Source organism: Nilaparvata lugens, chromosome 8 (assembly GCF_014356525.2).
Source record: "Nilaparvata lugens isolate BPH chromosome 8, ASM1435652v1, whole genome shotgun sequence".
NCBI lineage: Eukaryota > Metazoa > Arthropoda > Insecta > Hemiptera > Delphacidae > Nilaparvata > Nilaparvata lugens.
Window position 1 is genome coordinate 2661937 of NC_052511.1, and position 24248 is coordinate 2686184.

At 37.0% G+C, this 24248-nt stretch overlaps 1 protein-coding gene across 2 annotated transcripts in view; it reads right to left on the minus strand.

The window, feature by feature from the left end:
* Nucleotides 1–24153, minus strand: part of LOC111055251 (vacuolar protein sorting-associated protein 18 homolog) — a 79909-nt gene extending 55756 nt beyond the window's left edge. Inside the window, exons 1-8 of one of the 2 annotated variants that reach the window (XM_039433738.1) lie at nt 24099–24153; nt 23522–23609; nt 21481–21697; nt 19722–19879; nt 17299–17478; nt 15067–15265; nt 12025–12143; nt 7431–7640 (exon numbers count right to left, since the gene is read on the minus strand). In XM_039433738.1, the coding sequence (XP_039289672.1) occupies nt 7431–7640; nt 12025–12143; nt 15067–15265; nt 17299–17478; nt 19722–19879; nt 21481–21697; nt 23522–23602 (1164 nt within the window). In that variant the 5' untranslated portion in view covers nt 23603–23609; nt 24099–24153. Of the gene's footprint in view, nt 1–7430; nt 7641–12024; nt 12144–15066; nt 15266–17298; nt 17479–19721; nt 19880–21480; nt 21698–23521; nt 23610–23937 lie in introns of both variants that reach the window. The other variant, XM_039433737.1, reaches the window with a different exon arrangement.
* Nucleotides 24154–24248: the final 95 nt, after the last annotated feature.

A 24248-nucleotide genomic window follows, 5' to 3' on the forward strand; every position in this document is an offset into this window, starting at 1 on the left:
GCTGAATTCACACAATTGAAAATACAGTCGAAATTACAAACCAACTATTAGTCTATCACTGGTGTCTCAGAATGGTATCCTATAGTGAGGTCCACGTTATAATGGCAGTGAAAAAAGATAGCAGAACAACGTTGCCGAACCTCTGTCTTGTCAATGAATCTTATAGATGGTAGCTGATACAGGTTTGTTCATGTTATATTAACTGTTCATTCTCGTTTAAAATAATCAATTATATTTTATTAAGCAAGAAATTATATTTCTCAATAATTCCATAATGACTTTACGTAATAAGATGAAATATTTGTTGATTAATTATTAATTCTACATTGTTAAAAGACAATCTGACAACAGAGAAAAGCGAGAAAGAGATAGCGCTGTCCGCTTTGTTGAATGATAGTCAAGGATAGCAATAAGAATAAGAATAAGAATAAGAATAAGAATGTTTTTATTCCTTCAAGCATTGTTTACATTGCAATTGGAAACGTCAAATAAATACACAGTCAAAACATGTAAAATATTACTAAAACTAGACATAAGTTGAGAATAGGCTAATTGATTTTCAACACAAACATATCAATATAATCGAGTACGGTAAGATCACATAATATTCTTATCTTCTAAAATCACAGAATATCTTCTAATTGAGGTTCTTCAAAGATTAATAAGGTTTTCATAATTTGGCAAAATCTTCCACTGTTACTTGATAAAAATCAGAAATAGAATATAAGGGGGTTTTCAAAAGGAGAGACTCTAAACAACATTTAAATTTTGATTCGTGTAAAACCCTAACCGAATATGGTAGTGCATTGAAAAGCTTTAATGATATGAGACTTGGACTATTTAATACCTTGCTTAATCTTGAGTAGGGTACATCAATTTTGGATTTGTTCCTAGTATTGTGGCTATGTATTTCATCCCTACAGTGGAACAAGCCTATCTTTCTCTTTACACTCACCAAGAGCCTGAAAACTACCATGCCATGCAAAGTCATGATTTTCTCTCCAACAAATAGAGGCCTACAATGATCCAAATATGCTGCACCAGAAATTATCCTAAGAGCTTTCTTTTGAAGTAAGAATACTTTCTGTGCATCTGGAGCACACCCCCATAGTTCCAGGCCATACAGAAACACACTCTGGAAGAAAGCAAAATAGCAAGTTCTCATGTATTTTTTGGGAACAGAGTCGCTGAGACTGCGTAACAAGTAAATTACCCTGGAGAGTTTTGAACATAAATTATCTATGTGAGAACTCCAGGAAAGCTTTTGGTCCAGTGTAATACCAAGAAGCTTAGCATTTTTTGCACCTTCACTAACCTGTCTCAGTGCAAGCAATAATATCTGGGTTTTATCTTTATTAAGCAGCAAACCATTTGCCTTGAACCAAACTGCAGCCTCATCCTGACACTTGTTCATTTTTTGTTGGAGAGTATTCAGGTCTTTATCTATTGTAATTATGGATGAATCATCAGCATAGCATACAACTTTTGATCCAATGTTGTACTCAATATCATTCAACATACACTCGATAGAAAAGGGGACAAAAATGCTGAATTCACACAATTGAAAATACAGTCGAAATTACAAACCAACTATTAGTCTATCACTGGTGTCTCAGAATGGTATCCTATAGTGAGGTCCACGTTATAATGGCAGTGAAAAAAGATAGCAGAACAACGTTGCCGAACGTCAATGAATCTTATAGATGGTAGCTGATACAGGTTTGTTCATGTTATATTAACTGTTCATTCTCGTTTAAAATAATCAATTATATTTTATTAAGCAAGAAATTATATTTCTCAATAATTCCATAATGACTTTACGTAATTAAGATGAAATATTTTGTTGATTAATTATTAATTCTACATTGTTAAAAGACAATCTGACAACAGAGAAAAGCGAGAAAGAGATAGCGCTGTCCGCTTTGTTGAATGATAGTCAAGGATAGCAATAAGAATAAGAATAAGAATAAGAATAAGAATGTTTTTATTCCTTCAAGCATTGTTTACATTGCAATTGGAAACGTCAAATAAATACACAGTCAAAACATGTAAAATATTACTAAAACTAGACATAAGTTGAGAATAGGCTAATTGATTTTCAACACAAACATATCAATATAATCGAGTACGGTAAGATCACATAATATTCTTATCTTCTAAAATCACAGAATATCTTCTAATTGAGGTTCTTCAAAGATTAATAAGGTTTTCATAATTTGGCAAAATCTTCCACTGTTACTTGATAAAAATCAGAAATAGAATATAAGGGGGTTTTCAAAAGGAGAGACTCTAAACAACATTTAAATTTTGATTCGTGTAAAACCCTAACCGAATATGGTAGTGCATTGAAAAGCTTTAATGATATGAGACTTGGACTATTTAATACCTTGCTTAATCTTGAGTAGGGTACATCAATTTTGGATTTGTTCCTAGTATTGTGGCTATGTATTTCATCCCTACAGTGGAACAAGCCTATCTTTCTCTTTACACTCACCAAGAGCCTGAAAACTACCATGCCATGCAAAGTCATGATTTTCTCTCCAACAAATAGAGGCCTACAATGATCCAATATGCTGCACCAGAAATTATCCTAAGAGCTTTCTTTTGAGTAAGAATACTTTCTGTGCATCTGGAGCACACCCCCATAGTTCCAGGCCATACAGAAACACACTCTGGAAGAAAGCAAAATAGCAAGTTCTCATGTATTTTTTGGGAACAGAGTCGCTGAGACTGCGTAACAAGTAAATTACCCTGGAGAGTTTTGAACATAAATTATCTATGTGAGAACTCCAGGAAAGCTTTTGGTCCAGTGTAATACCAAGAAGCTTAGCATTTTTTGCACCTTCACTAACCTGTCTCAGTGCAAGCAATAATATCTGGGTTTTATCTTTATTAAGCAGCAAACCATTTGCCTTGAACCAAACTGCAGCCTCATCCTGACACTTGTTCATTTTTTGTTGGAGAGTATTCAGGTCTTTATCTATTGTAATTATGGATGAATCATCAGCATAGCATACAACTTTTGATCCAATGTTGTACTCAATATCATTCATCATAACTATGAAAAGTAGAGGCCCAAGAATGGAACCTTGAGGGACCCCGTGAGGAACAGATAATGGATTTGAGAGATTGGAGTTTATACATACAGACTGACTTCTATTGTTTAAATATGATTTCAAAAGTTTAAGTGCCTTGTTGCGTACACCCAGATGATGGAGTTTCTTCGATAAAATATTATGATCGACAACATCGAAAGCTCGACTCAGATCGAATAGTACAACTCCTGTGAAGTTTTTATTGTCAAAACTATTTTCAACATCGCTCACTACAGAGGTGACTGCATCAACTGTAGACTTTCCTTTTCTAAAGCCAAATTGAGAAGTTGAGAACAAACCATTACTCTCGAAAAACTCGTACAATTGACCGGCAATAGCATATTCTAGAATTTTGCTAAAAATAGGTGGAATTGAGATGGGTCTAAAATTTTCAGGCAGATCTTTAGAACCTTTTTTATGAATAGGCACTGTTCTGGAATGCTTGAGTTTCAGTGGAAAAATGGAATCTCTCATACATGCGTTGAAACAAGTTGTTAATGGTGCCAGTATGAAATTTATGACAGTTTTCATCATAGAGCTGGAGTGGTGATAAATATCTTTAGTTGAAGATGATTTCATTCTAGAGACTATATTAGCAATTTCCTGACATGACAATTCTCTTAGAACAAATTCATGCAAGGATCTAGGGGCAGAGGCCAGAAGCTCCTCAGCCAACACATTGGATGGATCAATAGAATCTCGCATTTTTGAGACTGATTTCACAAAATAGTTATTGAAATCTTCGGCTGAAACAGATGTTATACTAGATTGTGTTGGTTTGGAACTTTTTCTAATAACTTTCCAAGCAGCTGCACATTTATTATTGGCTGATTCAATAAAGTCTGCGTTGGATTTCAGCTGTGTCATTTTCAGCTCAGCTTTATACATTTTCTTCAAGTTATTATAAGTTAATCTGGCTGAGTCTGTTCTATTATTCTTGAACCTGTCATACGCAATGAGGACAAAACATCTCAAACTCTCCAAGGCAGGAGAAGTGAGGTGAGGTTTCTTCTTACTAGTACTAGATCTTGAATTACAATTAAATAGTGGAAAAGACTCAATAAACAATTCTTGAAACTTATTAAATAACAATACCATTGCTAATTAAACACTGCCATTATAACGTGGACCTCACTATAGTATAAGAGTCTTAGGCTTGTATTACGTTCAGCCAGAGATCAACCATTGGCGGTTGGAGCTAGCATTGTTCTATGAAACTAATTCCCTCGATCCAAATCCCAGTAGGCCTACCTAAAAACCGACAGGCTCGCAAGATCACTCTCTTGCTCAGGTAAGGAAGTGGAGCCACAGAATACAATACAGAATGGAAAGTCGGCTAGTATCCTGACGCCAAAATCCGCCACCTTGAAAGAAAGTTCAGCATTGTAATAGTGTAGAGATAGGAAGTTCGGATCACTTTACTGATCCGGGTCAATCGGTCTCGTTCAATTCCGCGACCCGTTCCAAAGACGGATAGCGGCAATTTTAATTTCTAACAAGATGGAGCAGTCACGTGACGTGGTCTTGGTGCACTCAAGTCTTGGCGTCATGTAAAAAGCTTTGGTTAGATTGATAATTTCCATTCTGTGGTGGAGCACTGTGACTCAACTATCTTGGTTCTTGGAGTCCGTTCAAACTTGTACTGTGCAAACGGCTCTTATCCTCCAAAACTTAAAACTAAAAGGGCCGGTTTCCGAGCTCGGGATTTAGCATAGTTCTAGACTTTAAACAGCTGGAGTCAGAAAATTGGCCTTCCGAAACGGGGCGTAGTCGCAGTTTAAATTAAATTTGAACTAGAAACTTGAACACAAAATAAAATAAAGAGAAAATAGTGTAAAGTTTCAGCTATTTTGATTTTTTTAGGAATATTTCATCTCGTCAAGGAAAAACGTTTCCAATTATAGAAATGAGAGAATAAAGATTTATTTTGCTGCAACTATTTACTGCGCCTATGCCCCGTTTTGGAAAGCCAATTTCTGATTCCAGCTGTTTAAAGTCTAGAACTTACCTAAGTCCCGAGCTAAGAAACCGGCCCTAAATATTTTCTGCTGCTTTATGGTATGCTCAAGTTGTGACCAAAAGTAGGTTCTCGTTAGTCGAATAATATTCGCATGGCTTTTACTGGTGGGAAGATGTTGACAGAAGATGCGCCGCGCCTGAATATATCATTTAAGCCGTCAATGGGTCTTACGACTGTCTTGAGGTGCGTACAGACTTTCGCTCTGCTCCGCAACCGAACGTCACTCCAGCAGAGCGATTGATGATCGACCGGGGAGCAACAGTGGTTCGACCGGGGAACGCGAGAAGATCCAACATCTTCCATAACGTTCATGATGGGTGCGTGGAAGGAGCGACTGTGGTTCGATGGTGGTACGAGGGCGGTACGAGGGAGGAGCGTGCTCGGTGCGGGTTGGAAGCGCGAATATGTGTACGCAGCTATACACATACCGCCAGTGCCCATCCGATAACACGGCAGTGACCTGTTCATTTCAAAAACGTTTGGCTATGAGCAGGTTTTAACCTGGGATCTCTAGGCTGCTATAGTGAGGTCCACGTTATAATGGCAGTGGAGAAAGATAGGAGATCAACGTTGCCGATCCTCTGTCTTGTCAATGCCTTCTGTAGAAGGTAGCTGATACAGCTTTATTGATGTAATATTAACTGTTCATTCTCGTTTAAAATAATCAATTATATTTTATTAAGCATGAAAATTATATTATTATTCAATCATTTCATAATTGAAATGAAATATTTTGTCAATTAAAAAAAGACTGGTACGTCAAGCTTATAGAACTGCTAAAAAATGTAATTTTACAGAAGACAGTCTCAAAATATATTTAGTTGAACAAAAATCTTATAGGTTGTTATTAGGGAATAAGAAAAACCAATACTATGGTGATATGAAAAATAGAATTTCGAATGTGAAATCTTCAAAAGAGTTTTGGAAGGCAGTTAAATTTTATAAAATAGAATCATTAAAAACAAACTGTATTAGCACTGAAGCTTGGATCAGTTACCAGTTGTGGGGGTCAAAGGCATATAGCTCAAAACTATTTCGTATTCAAAGAAAGGCAATCAGGCTTATTTGTGGTCTGCCAAAACGCGCTCAATGCAAAGAGAGCTTCAAAGAATTAGAAATACTGACATTTCCCTCTATTTTTGTTCTTCAGTGTCTGACCTATGTGAGGGAGAATTTGAATGGTTTTGTTGAGCAGGGAGTATCCCATGAGCATCAGACTAGAGGCAGGAATAATTTGATCACCAGCCGCTACGAGTATTCTAGCACGCAAAAAAAACATTTCTATTCATTGGTGTGAAGCTTTTTAATATGCTCTCTGAACAATTTAGAGGTTTGCCAAATCTAGTTTTCAAGCAGAGGCTGAAGATATTCCTAATCAGTAACCCCATTTACACTTTCCAGGAGTTCTATGAACTGGCTAGGACTTTGTAAAATTATTAATATTATGTTGAGGTACCTACATTAAGTAAATACTGTATCAGCTACTGCTACTTTTCATATCTGTTTGTTCGTTTTTATTTGTGTGACTGCATTATATTTCAAGACCAGAATATCTTATATTTGAATATATATATATATATATATATATATATATATATATAATATATATATATATTAATATCTTTCTTTGTTTGGACATGATATTGTAGTTCTTTTAGAATAGTATATTTCCAATTATTGTATTGTATGTGTGACATTTGCTGTACATTGTGACGGAGGTAATGCTTCTGAAGACCTCAGAAGCGGTTACATTAAAACTTATTCTATTCTATTCTATTCTACCTTATCAATAGATATTCTTCTGATTCAGTTCCGCCGCCATTTTCCCTCGATGCAACCCACCAGACACTCGATGTGGATATTCAAATGGTAGAATTGAATTATGTTGTGTATCTCTTTTCTGTTTAGGGCTACTTTTAATATAAATAGAAAGATAAATAAAGTCTATTGACTTGAAAATGGCATCAATGTTGAAACATGTTGTGATTAAATAATTCAAAAAGGGTACTGCGATTTTTATTTTTCTTTCTATTTATGTTTTCAATAGTTTAAAAGATGGGAAAGCTCCTGGCTCTGATGATGTAATTAATGAGTTCCATAAAGCTCTATCACATTGTTGGAGAGTATATTGTTGAACCTTCTTAATTATTAATTCTAAATTGTTAAAAGACGATCTGGCAGCAGAGCAAATCGAGAAAGAGATAGCGCTATCCACTTTGCTGGATTATAGACAAGGATAGCAATACCATTGCAATCAAACACTGCCATTATAAGGTGGACCTCACTATAGAGAGAGCATGGTGGTGGTTTCTCACCTCATTGTAGAAGTCGTCGAAAACGGTGGCCTGGTTGAGCGTGGATATGCCGGTCACATGGTCGGCGTAGAGCAGCAGTGCGTGGAATTCGGTCAACACAAATGCCTGAGGTACACCTCCTCCAGTCGGATATCGCACCACGTCTTGGCCACTCATCACGCCAACACGCTGCTGCTCTTCTTCACCACTCGTCTTCTGCTCTGCATCGATCTGAGCACAAAACATTACCCATCTAAATTAATTGCCATTCAAACAGAACATTTTGGATAAGTACCCGAAACTGGTCGTATCATCAAAGAAAATAGAACGGTATTAGGGTAACCGTCCACTGGAACCGTATTCAACAGATCCGTTCGGCCGTTGACCTAGCTCCGCAGTGCAGGCTGGTTGCTTGGCTGAATCGGACTAGGCGCTGAGACAGCAAATAATAGCAGCGTTGGTGGGAATGCGATCGGCTGCAGTAACATCTTCCACCCAGCAATGGTCGGCGTAGTTCCGCCTAGCGGACAGACGAAAGATCAAACCAGTCGGTTATTTGATCCCTCCAGCCAGGCTCAGCCAAGCAGCCGAGACAATAGAACAATGGAGTGGCGGTCTTATTCGCGTTCATCAGCAGTTTTCTTTCTCACGATTATTTTGATTTTTGTGTTTCAATAATAACTCCAGTCACCAGTAAAAAGTTACCAGAAACGTGATGTACTACCATATTAATGACTTTTCATGATGATTTTTAATTATTTAAAACAAATGTTGACATTCTGAGCCTTTAGGCTAAACTTGGGGTCGCTGAGAACGAATCTGCAATCAGAATTTCTCTATCACGAAAAATAACGAAAAAAATCCAGCTGTTGATCTTCCGGCAACCGTTAACAGTCATCCTGCAATGCGGCCGAAACACTTCCAAGCCAGACATCCATCTCGAATGACAACAACGCCAAGCTGTAAGAAACCATCCTGCACTGCGGCGCTAGGTTTGGATCGGACGAATCTGCCGGCCGTTAATTCGGCCGAATATGGTTGTCCATTGGAACCGTTTACGTCAGTCTAGTTCAGTAGTAGGCTGGTTGCCAATCATCGAATTAACTACTATCATAGCCACCAACATTTTTCATAAACAATGATTATATTGAGATTTTAAAAACTGAATAAACGTATTTCTACTATTGAATGAAAAAGACTAAGAAATTGTCAAAAAAACACAGATTTATTGATACTTAGAAAGACAGGTTTCGGTTATTATACCATTGTCAATCTCTGATAAACTCACATGATGTAATAACCGAAACCGGTCTTTCTAAGTATCAATAAATCTGTAGTTTTTTGACAATTTCTTAGTCTTTTTCATTCAATATGAATAATTACCACAATATCAACTTCTCAACTACACAAAAAGTGAAATATCTACTAAATTAGTTATTCATTGTAATAATCTTATCTTCAGATCCTATTTGTTCAGCAATCTTTGTCCACAGATTCCTTTGAACATCACGACGATGATATCTTTAGTCTCGCATATCCTACAATGGAGCATCTTAAACCAATCTTATCAACTTTTCATTGTCCATAGTTACAACTTTATAAAACAGAACAACTCCAAAAAACAAAAAAGACAATGAAACAATTTAAGGTTAGGAACACTAGTTGTTGTCTCAGCTCGATTAGCTAGTTCGGCCGGATAGAGCCGGAAAATCCCATTCAATTCGGATTGAAAAATTGATCGGCCGGAGACGGCCGTGCACGGAACTATGAACCTGTTGCAATGGACGAGCATCTATAGCTTTCTTTGTTGGGGGATCGTTCGGTCGCGTTCGGTAGTTTTTGGCTGATGCTAGTTCGGACGAAAACGGTTCTAGTGGACGGCCTACCTTAGTGATTCTATATAATAAATTAATCTTCTCTTCCTCTTCCTTTAGCACTACAGCCCTATGTGGACCTTGGCTTCCATGACAATTCCTTTCCATCTGTCTCTATCACTAGCTATATCTATCACTCTCTTCCATCCCCTAATTCCCAACACTCGAAGATCTCTCTCCACATCTTCCAGCCACCGTCTCCTTGGTCTCCCTCTTCTTGTTGTGCCTTCAATTCTCGCCTCCAATATGGCAATTGGCAACCTCCCTCTATTCATCCTCTCAACATGTCCAAGCCAGCGTATCCGTTGCGACTTAATGAAACGTACAATATCTTCCCTTCCAAGTATATTTATTTATCTCTTCATTACTTCGAATGACCCAACCTTCTGCTGTTCTTATGGGTACTTCAAGTAATTATTATCACAAAGTAATGTCCATGCAAACTAGACGTCATTTTCTAGGCCCTTGACGCTCAGACGCTTCCTGTGTGTATAGGTGCGTACAGATATACGCGCCACGAACATGAGCAACTCACTTTTAATCAGCTGATTATATCTATATTTTTACAGAAACGGTAAGATATACAAATATAAAAAGCTTGGCATCAGCTGATTAAAAGTGAATTGCTCATGTTCGCGGCGCATATATCTGTACGCACCTTAGCATGAACGCTCTGACCACGCCACGCCACGCTCCGCTCTAGAACGCCACGCCACGCTCCGCTCCGCTTTCAGTGTGGTTGTACCCTGAGAGCTGTGAAGGATTGATAAAACCCTTTAGTGTGAAACTTATTATTCATGAAAGCTAGAATTGATATGTTCATTAATCAAAGTGTTAGATTGCAATCAAATTACATTTAAAAAAAAACATTACAAGTCTAAGGCTCAACTCACACTTACGCAACTCAGGTCGAGAAGAGTCCTCCGCGACGTCACCATTTGAAAACACATGCTCTCGACTAGAGTCGAGTCTCTTCTCGACCTGAGTCGCGTAAGTGTGAGTTGAACCTTGGACTTGTAATGTTTTTTTAAATGTAATTTGATTGCAATCTAACACTTTGATTAATGAACAAATCAATTCTAGTTTTAACGAATAATAAGTTTCACACTAAAGGGTTTTATCAATCCTTCACAGCTCTCAGGGTACAAAATGATATGGATCGTAAAGTTTTGGAACTAACTAATAGCGATCTACACAATATACTATAATTGATCTTCCAGTATATAAATATGATTATGTGGGCTACATTATTCATTATTATTCGTAAACATAAGTTTCATGATGAGGTGGAAAACTTTTTAGACAGTCCTCGTATAGACCATACCATAGAGAAAAGATAGCATAATCAGATATCCCTTGGTATAGGGCGTATATGTTGCAAATTTCACTGTTAACTCAAATCAAATCAAATCAAATTTATTTATTTACCAATTCACTAGAAATTTACAAAATAACACTTATCAACTAATATACATTGGTGTCGCTGGAAAAAGAAGCCTTGAGCTCCAGCCACGAGTTCGAAAATATTCTTTAAATTATTGGTACATTTGCCGTGATAATATTCTAAAATACAAACTAAAAGATAGTAAACCAAAAACCAAAAATATTTATAAATAAACACACAAAATCAATTCTTGAATCAAAAATCAACAAGCCCAATAATAGAAATAGGTAATATAGAAATTATAATAATAATAAAAAAAAATTCTTTTTTCAGGTAATCAAAAAAACCAAGTTTAAACTGAGCGTGTTAAAAACAAGTCATAATTATAGTAATTTAGTTTTCGATTTTAAAAAAGTAATTCTCTTTTACCCAGGATCTTATTTTATTTAATTTATTACTTGTAATTTTATCCCTAATGAAATCGTCTGGTATCCTATTTATTAGCTTATCGCTCTGGAACTTGAATTGATGATTGCTGGTTGTCAATGCAGTGAAATTTAAACTGTAAGCACTTACACTTGCTGGTCTTAAATTGTAAGTGACATTGCGTTGAGTAAATAGATGAGTATTTTTATTTATGAATATAATTAAGTTTGTTATGTACGTTTGGCGAAGCGTTGGTAAGTTTATCTCATCAAATATTAGTCTGCTAGGATAGCGTCTTGGTCTTCCTAGCGCAGCCCTGATGATATGCTTTTGAATAGTAAAAAGTTTATTGAAATGGGTGTCAAAGGCTGCTCCCCATACTTCTATATTGTAGTGGAAGATTGAGTGAGCATATGCATTGTAAATTGTTCTGAGAATGTTCAAGTCTTTCAATTAATTTTGTAAAATATTGTAATCAAATATTTTAATTTATAACAAAGATTTTGGATGTGAATGTCCCATTTAATTTGCTGATCAATCGTAATTCCTAAATATTTCATTGACTTAACTCTTTCTATAGTTGAACAAGTACAGTTGGAAGTGTCGCAGTTATGATTATGTATTATTAGTTTTAAATGTTCTGAAGGTTGACCGCTTCTATTAGGTGAAAAAGTTATATATTTAGTTTTTATTGTATTTAATGTTAGAATATGACTTTTTAACCACGACTCAAACCGATAGTCCTGGCAGTTATTTTTGGTGAAGCTATGTGGGGGGGATGGTAGTTTCTCATATTGTGCGTTCCTTACACTCTTACACTCCCAACAACACACTAATAATAGACAGTAATCGGCTTGAGTAAGCAAAGAATCAGCTTGTAAATTGTAACAAAAACCATGAGATATCTTCTAATCTCTATGATCATACTTACTTGTCCAATGAAGAGGCCATCATCAACCAGCCAGCCAAAGTGTTTCGGCATTGTCTTTGGTTTGGAATAATACATCTGCAGGCAGGCATTCTTGTTACTCGTCATTTCAATATAGGTTTCTGAAAATAATTCAATTCAGTAAAAATAATACTAAACGAACAAAATTACAGGAAATGGAGTGTCGAAATAATTGCTGACGGCATTTTTCAAGATAACTGAATATTTCAAGAAATACTAGAACGGTTAGTTTCTTCTTCTTTAGCTCCAAAACTTGCCATTTAAAATTTTGTTTCATAAATAACTCAGAAACCGTTGATTTTTAAAAAATACAAGAATAACTTTTTTTAGTAAATGTAATTGCCTATCGATTGGTACCAGATTTTTTAAAATTGGACCAATATTAACCGAGATATGGCAGCCTTAGTGATAGGTGACCACTGAAAGTTTGTTGCAGTGCAAACCAAGGCATGCTGATAGAGTCGCCTCAATGATGCAACAATCTCTTTTTGCATTGCATGTTAAAAGCGATTTCACGTTATTTCAAACAATAAAATAACGTTACATAACCCTCTAAAGGTGGGTCACCAACCACTGAGGCTGCCATATCTCAGTTAGTATTGGTCAAATCTTAAAAAATCTGGTACCAATCAATAGGCAATTAAATTTACTAAAAAACTTATTGTTGTAATTTTTCGTAAAACCAACGGTTTCCGAGTTATTTAAGAAACACAATTTTAAATGGCCGCTATCTTGTTTTATGAATTTGAAAAATTATCATAATTTTTTTGTAGCTTTGTCTAGTTGTTATAAATGATTGTGCAAAGTTTCAATTTCGTATGTTAAACAACCAATATTTAGAAGAAAAAGAATAAGTGAAAATAGCAAAATAGCCGCTGTGTAGGTAACTAAATACTTGCGGACAATTTAAATATGATATTTAGATATATTTTTTAGCCAGGAGCAATGCCCTAGAGTATTGGTAGGCAGTTGGTAAACACGGTGTATATACAAGAGAGCAGTTCGACCCGCCCTTCTGTATGGTGCGGTCGGGGAACAGAGATGCGACTGCTTAGGTGGGCTGGAGATGCAATCAATACAAGGTTGCACCAATACAGGAGAAGATGTGCGAGAGTCCACCACATGACTAAAAGGGCGCTAATTACCACTGCTGAGGGTCGAGCACATGACTAAAAGGGCGCTAATTACCACTGCTGAGGGTCGAGCACATGACTAAAAGGGCGCTAATTACCACTGCTGAAGGTCGAGCACATGACTAAAAGGGCGCTAATTACCGCTGCTGAGGGTCGAGCACATGACTAAAATGGCGCTAATTACCACTGCTGAGGGTCGAGCACATGACTAAAAGGGCGCTAATTACCACTGCTGAGGGTCGACCACATGACTAAAAGGGCGCTAATTACCACTGCTGAGGGTCGAGCACATTTACTAAAAGGGCGCTAATTACCACTGCTGAGGGTCGAGCACATGACTAAAAGGGCGCTAATTACCACTGCTGAGGGTCGAGCACATGACTAAAAGGGCGCTAATTACCACTGCTGAGTGTCGAGCACATGACTAAAAGGTCGCTAATTACCACTGCTGAGGGTCGAGCACATTTACTAAAAGGGCGCTAATTACCACTGCTGAGGGTCGAGCTCATGACTAAAAGGGCGCTAATTACCACTGCTGAGGGTCGAGCACATTTACTAAAAGGGCGCTAATTACCACTGCTGAGGGTCGAGCACATGACTAAAAGGGCGCTAATTACCACTGCTGAGGGTCGAGCACATGACTAAAAGGGCGCTAATTACCACTGCAGAGGGTCGACCACATGACTAAAAGGGCGCTAATTACCACTGCTGAGGGTCGAGCACATGACTAAAAGGGCGCTAATTACCACTGCTGAGGGTCGAGCACATGACTAAAAGGGCGCTAATTACCGCTGCTGAGGGTCAAGCACATGACTAAAAGGGCGCTAATTACCACTGCTGAGGGTCGAGCACATGACTAAAAGGGCGCTAATTACCGCTGCTGAGGGTCAAGCACATGACTAAAAGGGCGCTAATTACCACTGATGAGGGTCGAGCACATGACTAAAAGGGCGCTAATTACCACTGCTGAGGGTCGAGCACATGACTAAAAGGGCGCTAATTACCACTGCTGAGGGTCGAGCACATGACTAAAAGGGCGCTAATTACCACTTCTGAGGGTCGAGCACATGACTAAAAGGGCGCTAATTACCACTGCTGAGGGTCGAGCACATGACTAAAAGGGCGCTAATTACCACTGCTGAGGGTCGAGCACATGACTAAAAGGGCGCTAATTACCACTGCTGAGGGTCGAGCTCGCCCTCTACGAACACAATGTGTAAAGATATGAAGAAGGGCGTAAACCCATCGACAAAAGACAGAGAAGAATGGCGCAAATTAATACCGAGAGCCGACCCCAAATGACATGGGAAAAGGTTAGGATAATGATGATGAAACATTTTATGCAGTAATAAAATATTAAAGGGAATTGAATAAAATACTAATTTTATTTCAACTTGAAAAACGATATAGTAACGTCGCGGAGCTGGGAAAGGATAGCGCCATCTGCTTTGTCGAATGATAAACAAGGATATAGTGAGGTCCACATTATAATGGCAGTGGAGAAAGATAAAAGAAAAACGTTGCCGATCTTCTGTCTTGTCAATGCCTCAATGTTTATTGATGTAATATCAACTGTTCATTCTTATTTAAAATGATCAATTATATTTTATTTAGCAAGAAATTATATTTTTCAATCATTTCATAATTAAGATGAAGTATTTTGTTAATTGTTAATTATAACTTTTTAAAAGACGATCTGGCAACAGAGAAAAGCGAGAAAGAGAAAGCATTGTTGAATGATAGAAAAGGATAGCAATACCATTGCTAATCAAACACTGCCATTATAACGTGGACCTAACTATAGAAATATTGAGAATATAGTGTAGCGATGTATGAATAAGTTGCCTTAGTTGGAATTTAGTTTAGTCAATATATTGAATAGCTCACATACCTGGAATGGACAGATAGACGTTGAATATGTGTTGCAGAGCGAGCGCTCTCATTGGCTCGTCAGCATTGGCCACAGAGCCGACAAACTGGTAGAGTCGCGACCACGTCACAACTAGAATCAAGTATTTATCGGTGCCTGTGATTCTGTTGAACGATATGCCTGTGATGGGACAGTGGCTGCCTTTGCCCACGTCGAATAACTGCAACAAAATTGACAATCTAATACAACATTTCACAACAAACAAACACAGTAAAAACTAAATAAAAATACTAAGGAATTGTCAAAAAACACAAATTTATTGATACTTAGAAAGGCCGGTTTCGGTTGTTACACCATTGTCAATCTCTGACAAACGACCACGAGTTTGTCAGAGTTTTACAATGGTGTAACAACCGAAACCGGTCTTTCTAAGTATCAAAAAGATTGTTGTTTTTGACAATTCCTTATTCTTCTTATTTGATATGAATAACTACCACAAGATTATCAAATTCTCAACTACAGAAAAAGTGACAGTAAAAATTAGTAGATATCTTAAAAACTAAGTTATTAAACTAAATAAGTTAATACGTGAATTACAGTTCAGAAACACGATAAAAATAAGCAGATATCTTCAACATCAAGGCTATAGTGAGGTCTACGTTATAATGGCATTGAAGAAAGATAGCAGAACAGCGTTGTCGAAACTCTGCCTTGCCACCGTTGACATACGTTGTAGGTTATGAAGGAATAATGAACCACTAGAATATTTTAATTAAACTACGAATTTTTGTAATTGCGGATGATGCCCAAATGAGCTTTTTTGCTTGTGCATGGGTAATGGGAAGTGCGAGGGTGATTTGATGAGATGACCAAACGTCCATGTCTATTCAATGGGATTCGAACCCGCGACCAGATAGCACTAGCAGACTGAAGGGTGCGATGTATCTAGTCGCACGGCTTCACTAGTCTATAACTGTATATTGTAGTACGTATATTATATATGTCGACAGATAAACTACATTGGTTGAGTTCAAAGCCACTGATCGATGAGTGAACGATGAGAGCGGTGAGTGAACGTGGCTCTGAACGAAGCACTGTTTGGTCGTTGAACGATGCATAGACTCACATGCAGCGCTAGTATACTTGCAATTGAAATCGGACATTGAGGGGACAACCTGGAAGATTATTACATACTAAAGATCTTGAAGGATTTTGTAATCTATAATATTGAAAAAGTATATATATTATATAACATCTCGCGCTAAAATAACTCAATGGTAGTCTTTAATTTCAAGTAAGAGCTAGCATTGGGAAGGCATAGGCATTGTGGGTTTATACCTCTTCATGGTCTTTGGTCTAACTCATAAGAGAAAAAATACGTCATATCCGGTTCGTTCACTGATCAGCTCATCATACTTTTCTAACCGATGGAAAAGAATGTAGAGTAGCTGAACGTAAACAGACATGGCTGAATACGAGGTTGTTTACAAATAATGGACTCCATTATTATTTATTTGGGAGCAGAGAAATGCATGATTACATAAATTCAATAGCATTTAAAATATCTTACAAAGCATTCAAAACAACTCCAATCACTTGTTGGTTTTCCATTTTAATTGATTGTACAATTGAATAGGTTAGGCTCTAGTTTTGTTTACAAATATATTAAGCGAAAAATCTGTCAGTCATGACTCATGAGCAACCTTCAACCACAAATGCATACAGAATGGAAGGTATCAATCTAACCAAGACTTGAGTGCACCAAGACCACGACACGTGACTGCATCATCTTGTTAGAAATTAAAATTACTGCTTCATTAGAATGCTACATTTTCTTTCAAGATGGCGGATTTTGGCGTCAGGATACTAGCCGAGTTTCCATTCTGGGGTTCATTCTGTGATCACTAATCTGTGATCAGGTTTTTTACTGAACGTAAAAAAACACGATGGAATTTATCAGTGGCTTTGAACGCAACCAACAATATTATAAAGTATTGCAGTAGACTACAGCTGTTAATACAGCGTGGTTAGAGTAGTCGGTTAGGAATTAGACCTCAAGAGCCAAGCCACACAAAGCGTTTTTTCAGGGGGTTCTCAGGCGAGTCATCTGGCAGAAAGCACTCTGATTGGCTGATTATAAGCTGATTCTCAAACACCAACCCAATTAGTCAATCGTGCGCTACCGACTCATCTGAGAACACGCTTCGTGTGGCTCGGTCCTAACTTGAAGAAATGAATAGAATGAAGCCATACCTGGCTGCAGTACTGTTCAACAGAGCCTTGGAATTTGCGGTCCGAGTCAGCTGAGAGCGTTGTCTCGAGTATGACGCCTCGCGAGGTGCCCAGCAGAATGGGTCGAGTGGTCGGCTCGCCCGGTTCACACGCCTCGTTCCACGCCACCGCTGTCACCTCGTGTGCACGCAGCTTGCTCGTCTGCAATCACACAACATCGCTATTAACAGGGCTGCCTGAATCGACCACAGTATGATAGGTATTCGCTACCAAACTCAACATAGCTAATAACAATAATATCGAGTGACCTGGCTGACTCAAGTCTGGTGTCAGAGTTTTCAGGCCGCACCTGATCAATTTCAGGAGCTCTGACATGACCTAACGACTGTTTTTGAGGCAGCCGGGACACACCTAACGTGTCCATCCGAGAAAAATATCTTGCCCTGACTGGTATTCGAACCAGGGCCTCTGAATTATTAAGCCAACATCTAATCCACTCGACTACGACCACTCCTCGAAATAGCTAAATTATTTGAATAATAAAAAATAATAGATGGTACAGTCAAGACAAAATTGTCGGCTAGTGGAGAGGTAGTGAGGTTGGCTGCACTGCTTTAAATGCAAAACAGATTGGGAGAGAAACAGAGCGCATGCGCAGTACTCATATCCTTCATACTTTTGCAATAACATTCGTTAAACATTAAATCTTGTACCAAAATCACTGCCAATAGAAAACAAGACACGTCGTAATCACAAGTGTTAGCTCTTATTACATTGGAACACCATTGAGACACCAAGCATGCGAGAGAATGTGTGGAATTGATTGTTATGGTGCTTATTACTGAAGGGTAACCAATCATTGGTGTCTGAGAATCATCGCAAGGCATTCATTGAACCCAATCGTCGTCTCCAACCAAGGTCGAATTGAACGAGCCTTGTCGAATCTCTGCCTTGCCACTGCCCTCGATAGAGAATAGCTAATACAGGTATACCTTGAATATGGCAATTCAATTTTTATTCTTTTATTTTCATTTTATAGTCTTTTCTCTGCACAATATTTGTTTGATGTTTTATGATTCTGCTGTTATAAAGTTTCTATTGTAATTATTAGTTGAATTTAACCTCAACTTTCTGCATTATTTCGAAATATTATGTTTTTCTTTTACTGTTTTGCAACTCTCACCAGCGGGCAAAGATTTTTTTTTGCTGGTGATGCCTAGATTTTATATTTTATTTTAATTCTATTCAATTATATATATGAGTAATTATGTTTATTTAATTACATTTTTAATGATATGTCATATTATAAAGAGTTTGTAATATGTTTTGAAAATTCTAATTGGCAATATAAGATGTAATATAAACTGTTCATTCTTGTTTAAAATAATCAATTATATTTTATTCGCCAATAAATTATATTTCCTAATGATTGAATAGTAAATTTTCATAATTGGGATTTAATATTTTGTAAACTAATTATATTTCTACATTGTTTCAAACGATGAAGCACCGTTGCAAAGGTGCAAGAGGATAGCGCTAACAGCTTTTCCTAACTAGTAGTTCTGTGAACAGTAGATCTCGCGCTCAGTAAGTTACATTGACCTGTTGTTAAGTTTTCTCAAAAATAAATAAATAATTTATCAATTTAAAATGTCTAGGAAAAATCCTAAATAAACTTGGAGCTTTCTGTCCTATTGTACCGTGACGTGTCGTCCCGGAGTGTGAATGTGAGCGCTGTTATCAGGTCTGGCTGTAACTGTCTACAACGTTGTTGGAAAGATACATTTTCAAGATTTTCGATGTTTTTGAACGGGTAGTATTTACAGTCCACTTGACAGCTGATTTATGATGAATAATTCTAAAGTCTGATTTTTACGGTAATATTGGCGTTCAAAGGAGACTCCTTTTCCTTTTGTATTATCCTTAAAATGCAAGATTTCAAAAAACCGTATGTATACGTCGACGCGAAATTGAAAAAGGAACAAACCTGTCAAATTTCATGAAAATCTATTGCTGCGTTTCGCTGTAAATGCGGAACATAAATATATATAAACAAAAATATAAACATTTGAACATATTATATACATAAAGAGAAATGTAAAACCGTCGACTTGAATCTTAGACCTCACTTCGCTCGGTCAATGATAGACAAGAATAGCAACACCAATGTTAAACAGATACTGCCATTATAACGTGTACATCCCAGTGAGTTCACGTGTTTGAACAAGTAGCAAGGCATTGATTCTTATAACAATAATTAGACTAGGAACACCATACACCAGTGGTGGCCTTGGGGTCTAACAGGGTCCCTATCATTTGCTGAGTCTGTACAAATAGCTTAACATCAGCTGACTGATGTCTTCGTTGCGCTCAAGTCTGTACGCACCGTATAATGTAATTTATCGACTGTAAATAAGTAAAATACAGATTCGAGTGCAAGTTACCTGTTTGATCTTGTTAGAGTTGGCGCTGAGATAGAGCAGTTCAGAAGTGGTGGACTGATCACCGCGCCGTGCCATACTGAGCAACACATGACTACCGGTCGGGTCCAGATATAGGCCAATCAGCTTCAAGTATTGACTGCTGCTTGGAATGGTGATCTCTGCCCAACAAAAACAACACAATTGTATAGACACAAATTGCTGGGACAGTGTCAAACTCATGTAATCTAAACTGCCCAACAACAACATAGAGACAAATTGTGGAGACTGTATAGACACAAATCGGACAGATAAATCTTTGAAACTCTACAGATTAGAATAGAATATTTATTTCGCCAAAATACAAGATACATAAGACAAATAAATGTAAACTTGTATTTTGGCGAAATAAATATTCTATTCTAATCTGTAGAGTTTCAAAGATTTATCTGTCCGATTTGTGTCTATACAGTCTCCACAATTTGTCTCTATGTTGTTGTTGGGCAGTTGTTGTTCGGCTGCACAAAAGCCGGTAAAATTTTAACCGTGATTAATTTCACGAGAACTAATCAGAGAAGACGTCTTATCAAAAAGGCCTTTTCTGATTGGTTCTCGTGAAATTAATCAGAGTTAAAATTTTACCGGCATTTGTGCAACCGGGCCTTAATGTTTTGGCACAGAAAGCAAAGTCAGACTTGTGCGCTAGCCTTGAATTCGTAAAGAGAACAGTACAAAGTAAAAAAAAACGAAAAATGAAGAAACAATACGAAGAAAAGATAAATTAAAACAAGAAGTAGCCTACTAATAGTACTTCTAATAAATAATACAATGTTAAAGAAAAAATATGAAGTAATTTCGTGTTAACCTGGTGGATATCTAGGTGAACCAAAAACCAATCAAGCACAATTATTCTTCTAACTTTTCCCTGAAAAGTTATAAGTATCTACAAATTCGCATGTTTAATTTACTACCAGAAAATGTTAAGCAGTTAGTACCATTGAAAACGTTTTGTATTGCTGTTGATAAATGGCTTAAGTCTGAAGCTTTCTATTCTGTTAATGAGTACCTGGAATATTTCAATGTGTATTTGTAAATTTGATCGTTTGATATAGCCTACCTTGTGGTATTTTACCTATTAGGCTATAATTATGTTGACGAAGCCTAATGCTTGCATTTTGTAATGTTGTTTCATGGCCGAAAAAATAATTGATTCTTGATTCTAAATGCAAATGAATAAAGAAAATACAAGAAAAAATATAAAATAAATTAGCCTAATTAAACAGAATAACATAACATATATTTCGGTATGTTTTCGTTTGTGCGTAAACTTCCGCAGTCGACGACAATAAGCATTTGTATGTTGCTCTTGCATTTTAAGGATAATACAAAAGGAAAAGGAGTCTCCTTTGAACGCCAATATTACCGTAAAAATCAGACTTTAGAATTATTCATCATAAATCAGCTGTCAAGTGGATTATTAATTGCATGCAATGAGGCTTGCAATTGATAACTCAAAGTAGCGTAGTATTTTCTCCCGACTTTTCTCTGCTTTCAACTCGTTTAGCTTTTGATGATAGTAGCATAGTTGTTTATAACAAAATATTTGCATTGTCGGTAGAACAACCTGAACAGCCATTAGTTGTTTACGCACCAATATTCCGCCGACACGACAAGTCAGGACATAATTTACTCTGATGGACAGTATTAGGGGAGGCTGTGATTTATAACAACGCGAGGTCTACTGTTCACAGTATTATTGAGTAGTTTAGCAGCGTAGGCCTACCTTCAACCTGCGGCCCCTGCCCGGCCTTCTGCCCAGAGTGAGCCGACTTCTGGAAGTTGATTCTGAGCAACTGGTTGTTGGCCATAGTGATCACCAGCACTTCATTGTTGACGGCCAGGTGCGTGACGCGGTGCGTCGGCTTGAAGTTCACCGTCTGCTTGGCGAAGATCGGCACATCGTCCGCTACGGTCATGTCTATGTAGCCCATGCCTACGCCCTACCACAATGCAATCTATCATAATATATTCCACTTACTTACAACTATTATGAGAGAAAAGATCGACCACTTAGATGTCGAAGGCACTAGAAAGAAATGGGAAAATTTTATCGCTCAAGATCTTGCAGAGAAGAGACTAAGGTGGGCCGTCCACTAGAACCGTCTTCGTCCGAACTAGCATCGGTCGGAAACTACCGAACGATCCCCCAACAAAGAAAGGAATAGATGCTCGTCCATTGCAACAGGTTCATATGTCCGTGCACGGCCGTCTCCGGCCGATAGATTTTTCGATCAGAATTGAATGGGATTTTCCAGCTCTATCCGGCCGAACTAACTAGTCGAGCTGAGACAACAAAGTGTTCCTAACCTAAAATTGTTTCACAGTCTTGTTTATTTTTTGAATTTGTTCTGTTTTATAAAGGTGTAACTATGGACAATGAAAAGTTGATAAGTTTGGTTCAAGAGCATGTTCCATTGTGGGATATATGCGAGACAAAAGATATCATCGTCGTGATGTTCAAAGGAATCTGTGAACAAAGATTGCTTGGTAATGAATAACTAATTTGTTGAAGGTAAGATTATTGTAATGAATAACTAATTAGTGGATATTTGTTTATTCAATTTTCAAAATCTCAATATAATCATTGTTTATGAAAAATTGTGGTGTGTATGATAGTAGTTAATTCAATAACTGGCAACTAGACTGACGTAAACGGTTCCAATGGACGACCATATTCGGCCGAATTAACGGCCGGCAGATTCGTCCGATCCAACAGCAGAACGGATCGGTTGAATACGGTTCCAAACAAAGCCCATGACCGGGAATCCTGGACTGACCCGAAACGCCGATCTCACCTCAGTGGGAAAAGGCGAAGGAGAAGAAGATTTTACTTACTTACAAGTATTAATAAAATACTAGAATATTGTCTAAAAATATTACGAATTTATTAAAAAAGTTACAAACATGTTTCAAAACCTATGGTGTCATCTTCAGTGCCGTCGGTCCCGGCTGCCTAAAAAGCAGTCGTTAGGTCATGTCAGAGGCCCTGAAATTGATCAGTTGCGACCTGAAAACTCTGACACCAGACCTGAGCCAGCCAGGTCACACGATATTATTATAGTGTGACACGTACTTACTACTAATTTGATTGTACGATGTGTAATTTCTCCATAATTGAAACAATAAGACGTTGATGTTGTCAATACCACTATATTCAAGGAGACATATAAGGGTTTAACCTGTTGTCTCCATGTATGTATTTATGCAAATAAATAAATATTTGTTCAAAATAAATTTAAATTCATAACAATGAACATCAGTTCAGCTGAAGATGTGGCAGGTGTTGCAATGAAATATGGTTCTGTAATGTAAATTAATTTTTTACAAATAGGCCAATAGTGGTATTGACAACATCAACGTTTTATTCTTTCAATTTACTTAATAGTACTTTAAGTCGTTGCCAAGGATTGGGATTTCCAGAATGGCAGTGTTGAAATTTAAAATAAACTGCGGATGTTCTAGATCCCCAACTATCAATATCACTGTTGAAAATTGAGGATTAATATTGGAAAAGATGCGGAGAGCCGATTAGAGTATGGTAGCTAAGTTACATACGGCGTGCAATTCACCTTTGATAGACTAATATTCATTTATTTATTAGGTAAAAACATAACAAACTTGGAATAAAAAACAGGCGCTAGCGTGAAATGAAAAGCATTATTGACTCAGTCCTAGACAAATTGCCAAAGAATAAAGCTACACTATATTATGAAATTGCTATAAAAACCTTCTAATGGGAAAATAGTACTAGATTTGAATATTACCATATCTGATGAAGAGGGAAGAGCCACTGGATCTCTTGACCGCTGAGATTCTTGTTCATACTGGTCAAATAGGGACGTCATATTCAAACTGAAACGAACAATTATTTATAAAATTAATTTACTTTAGTATGTGATTGGAATTATAAGAATAAATTGGTTGGTAATTAATGAGAATATTTTCTTTCACTAAGTTTAAAAATTAAGTTGTTTAAAATCCGCCCCCAATCACCCTATACCGTACAAAACAAATTAAATTATCTTTGAGAAATTAGTTCTCTTTATAAATATATTAATATTTTAATGTTTCACTTGTAATATTACTCTGATATTTCATTTACATCTAGTAACATAGTTTATTTTACAATTTAATATGATAAATACGGTTAAAGAAATTATAGGTTATAACCAATACTAACTTCAATAACAAAGACAACTACAAAATAAAAGTGAAGACCATGATTTTTGAATGATTATCAATAAAAAATATACATTCTATTATTTAATTACTTGCTTATTAGAAAATAATATAATCAGCTTGTATTTTTTTAGAATAAAAAAATATTTTCAATTCACTGACAAGATTAGTGACAACTGACAATTCGATGGCAATGCCTTCTTGATGAATGATGTAGATGTAGTTATGTAGAGGAATGATGAAACTTTGACATCGATATTCTGATTCCGATATGTGCCGATATCACTAGTTCCGATAGTATTAGAATATCGA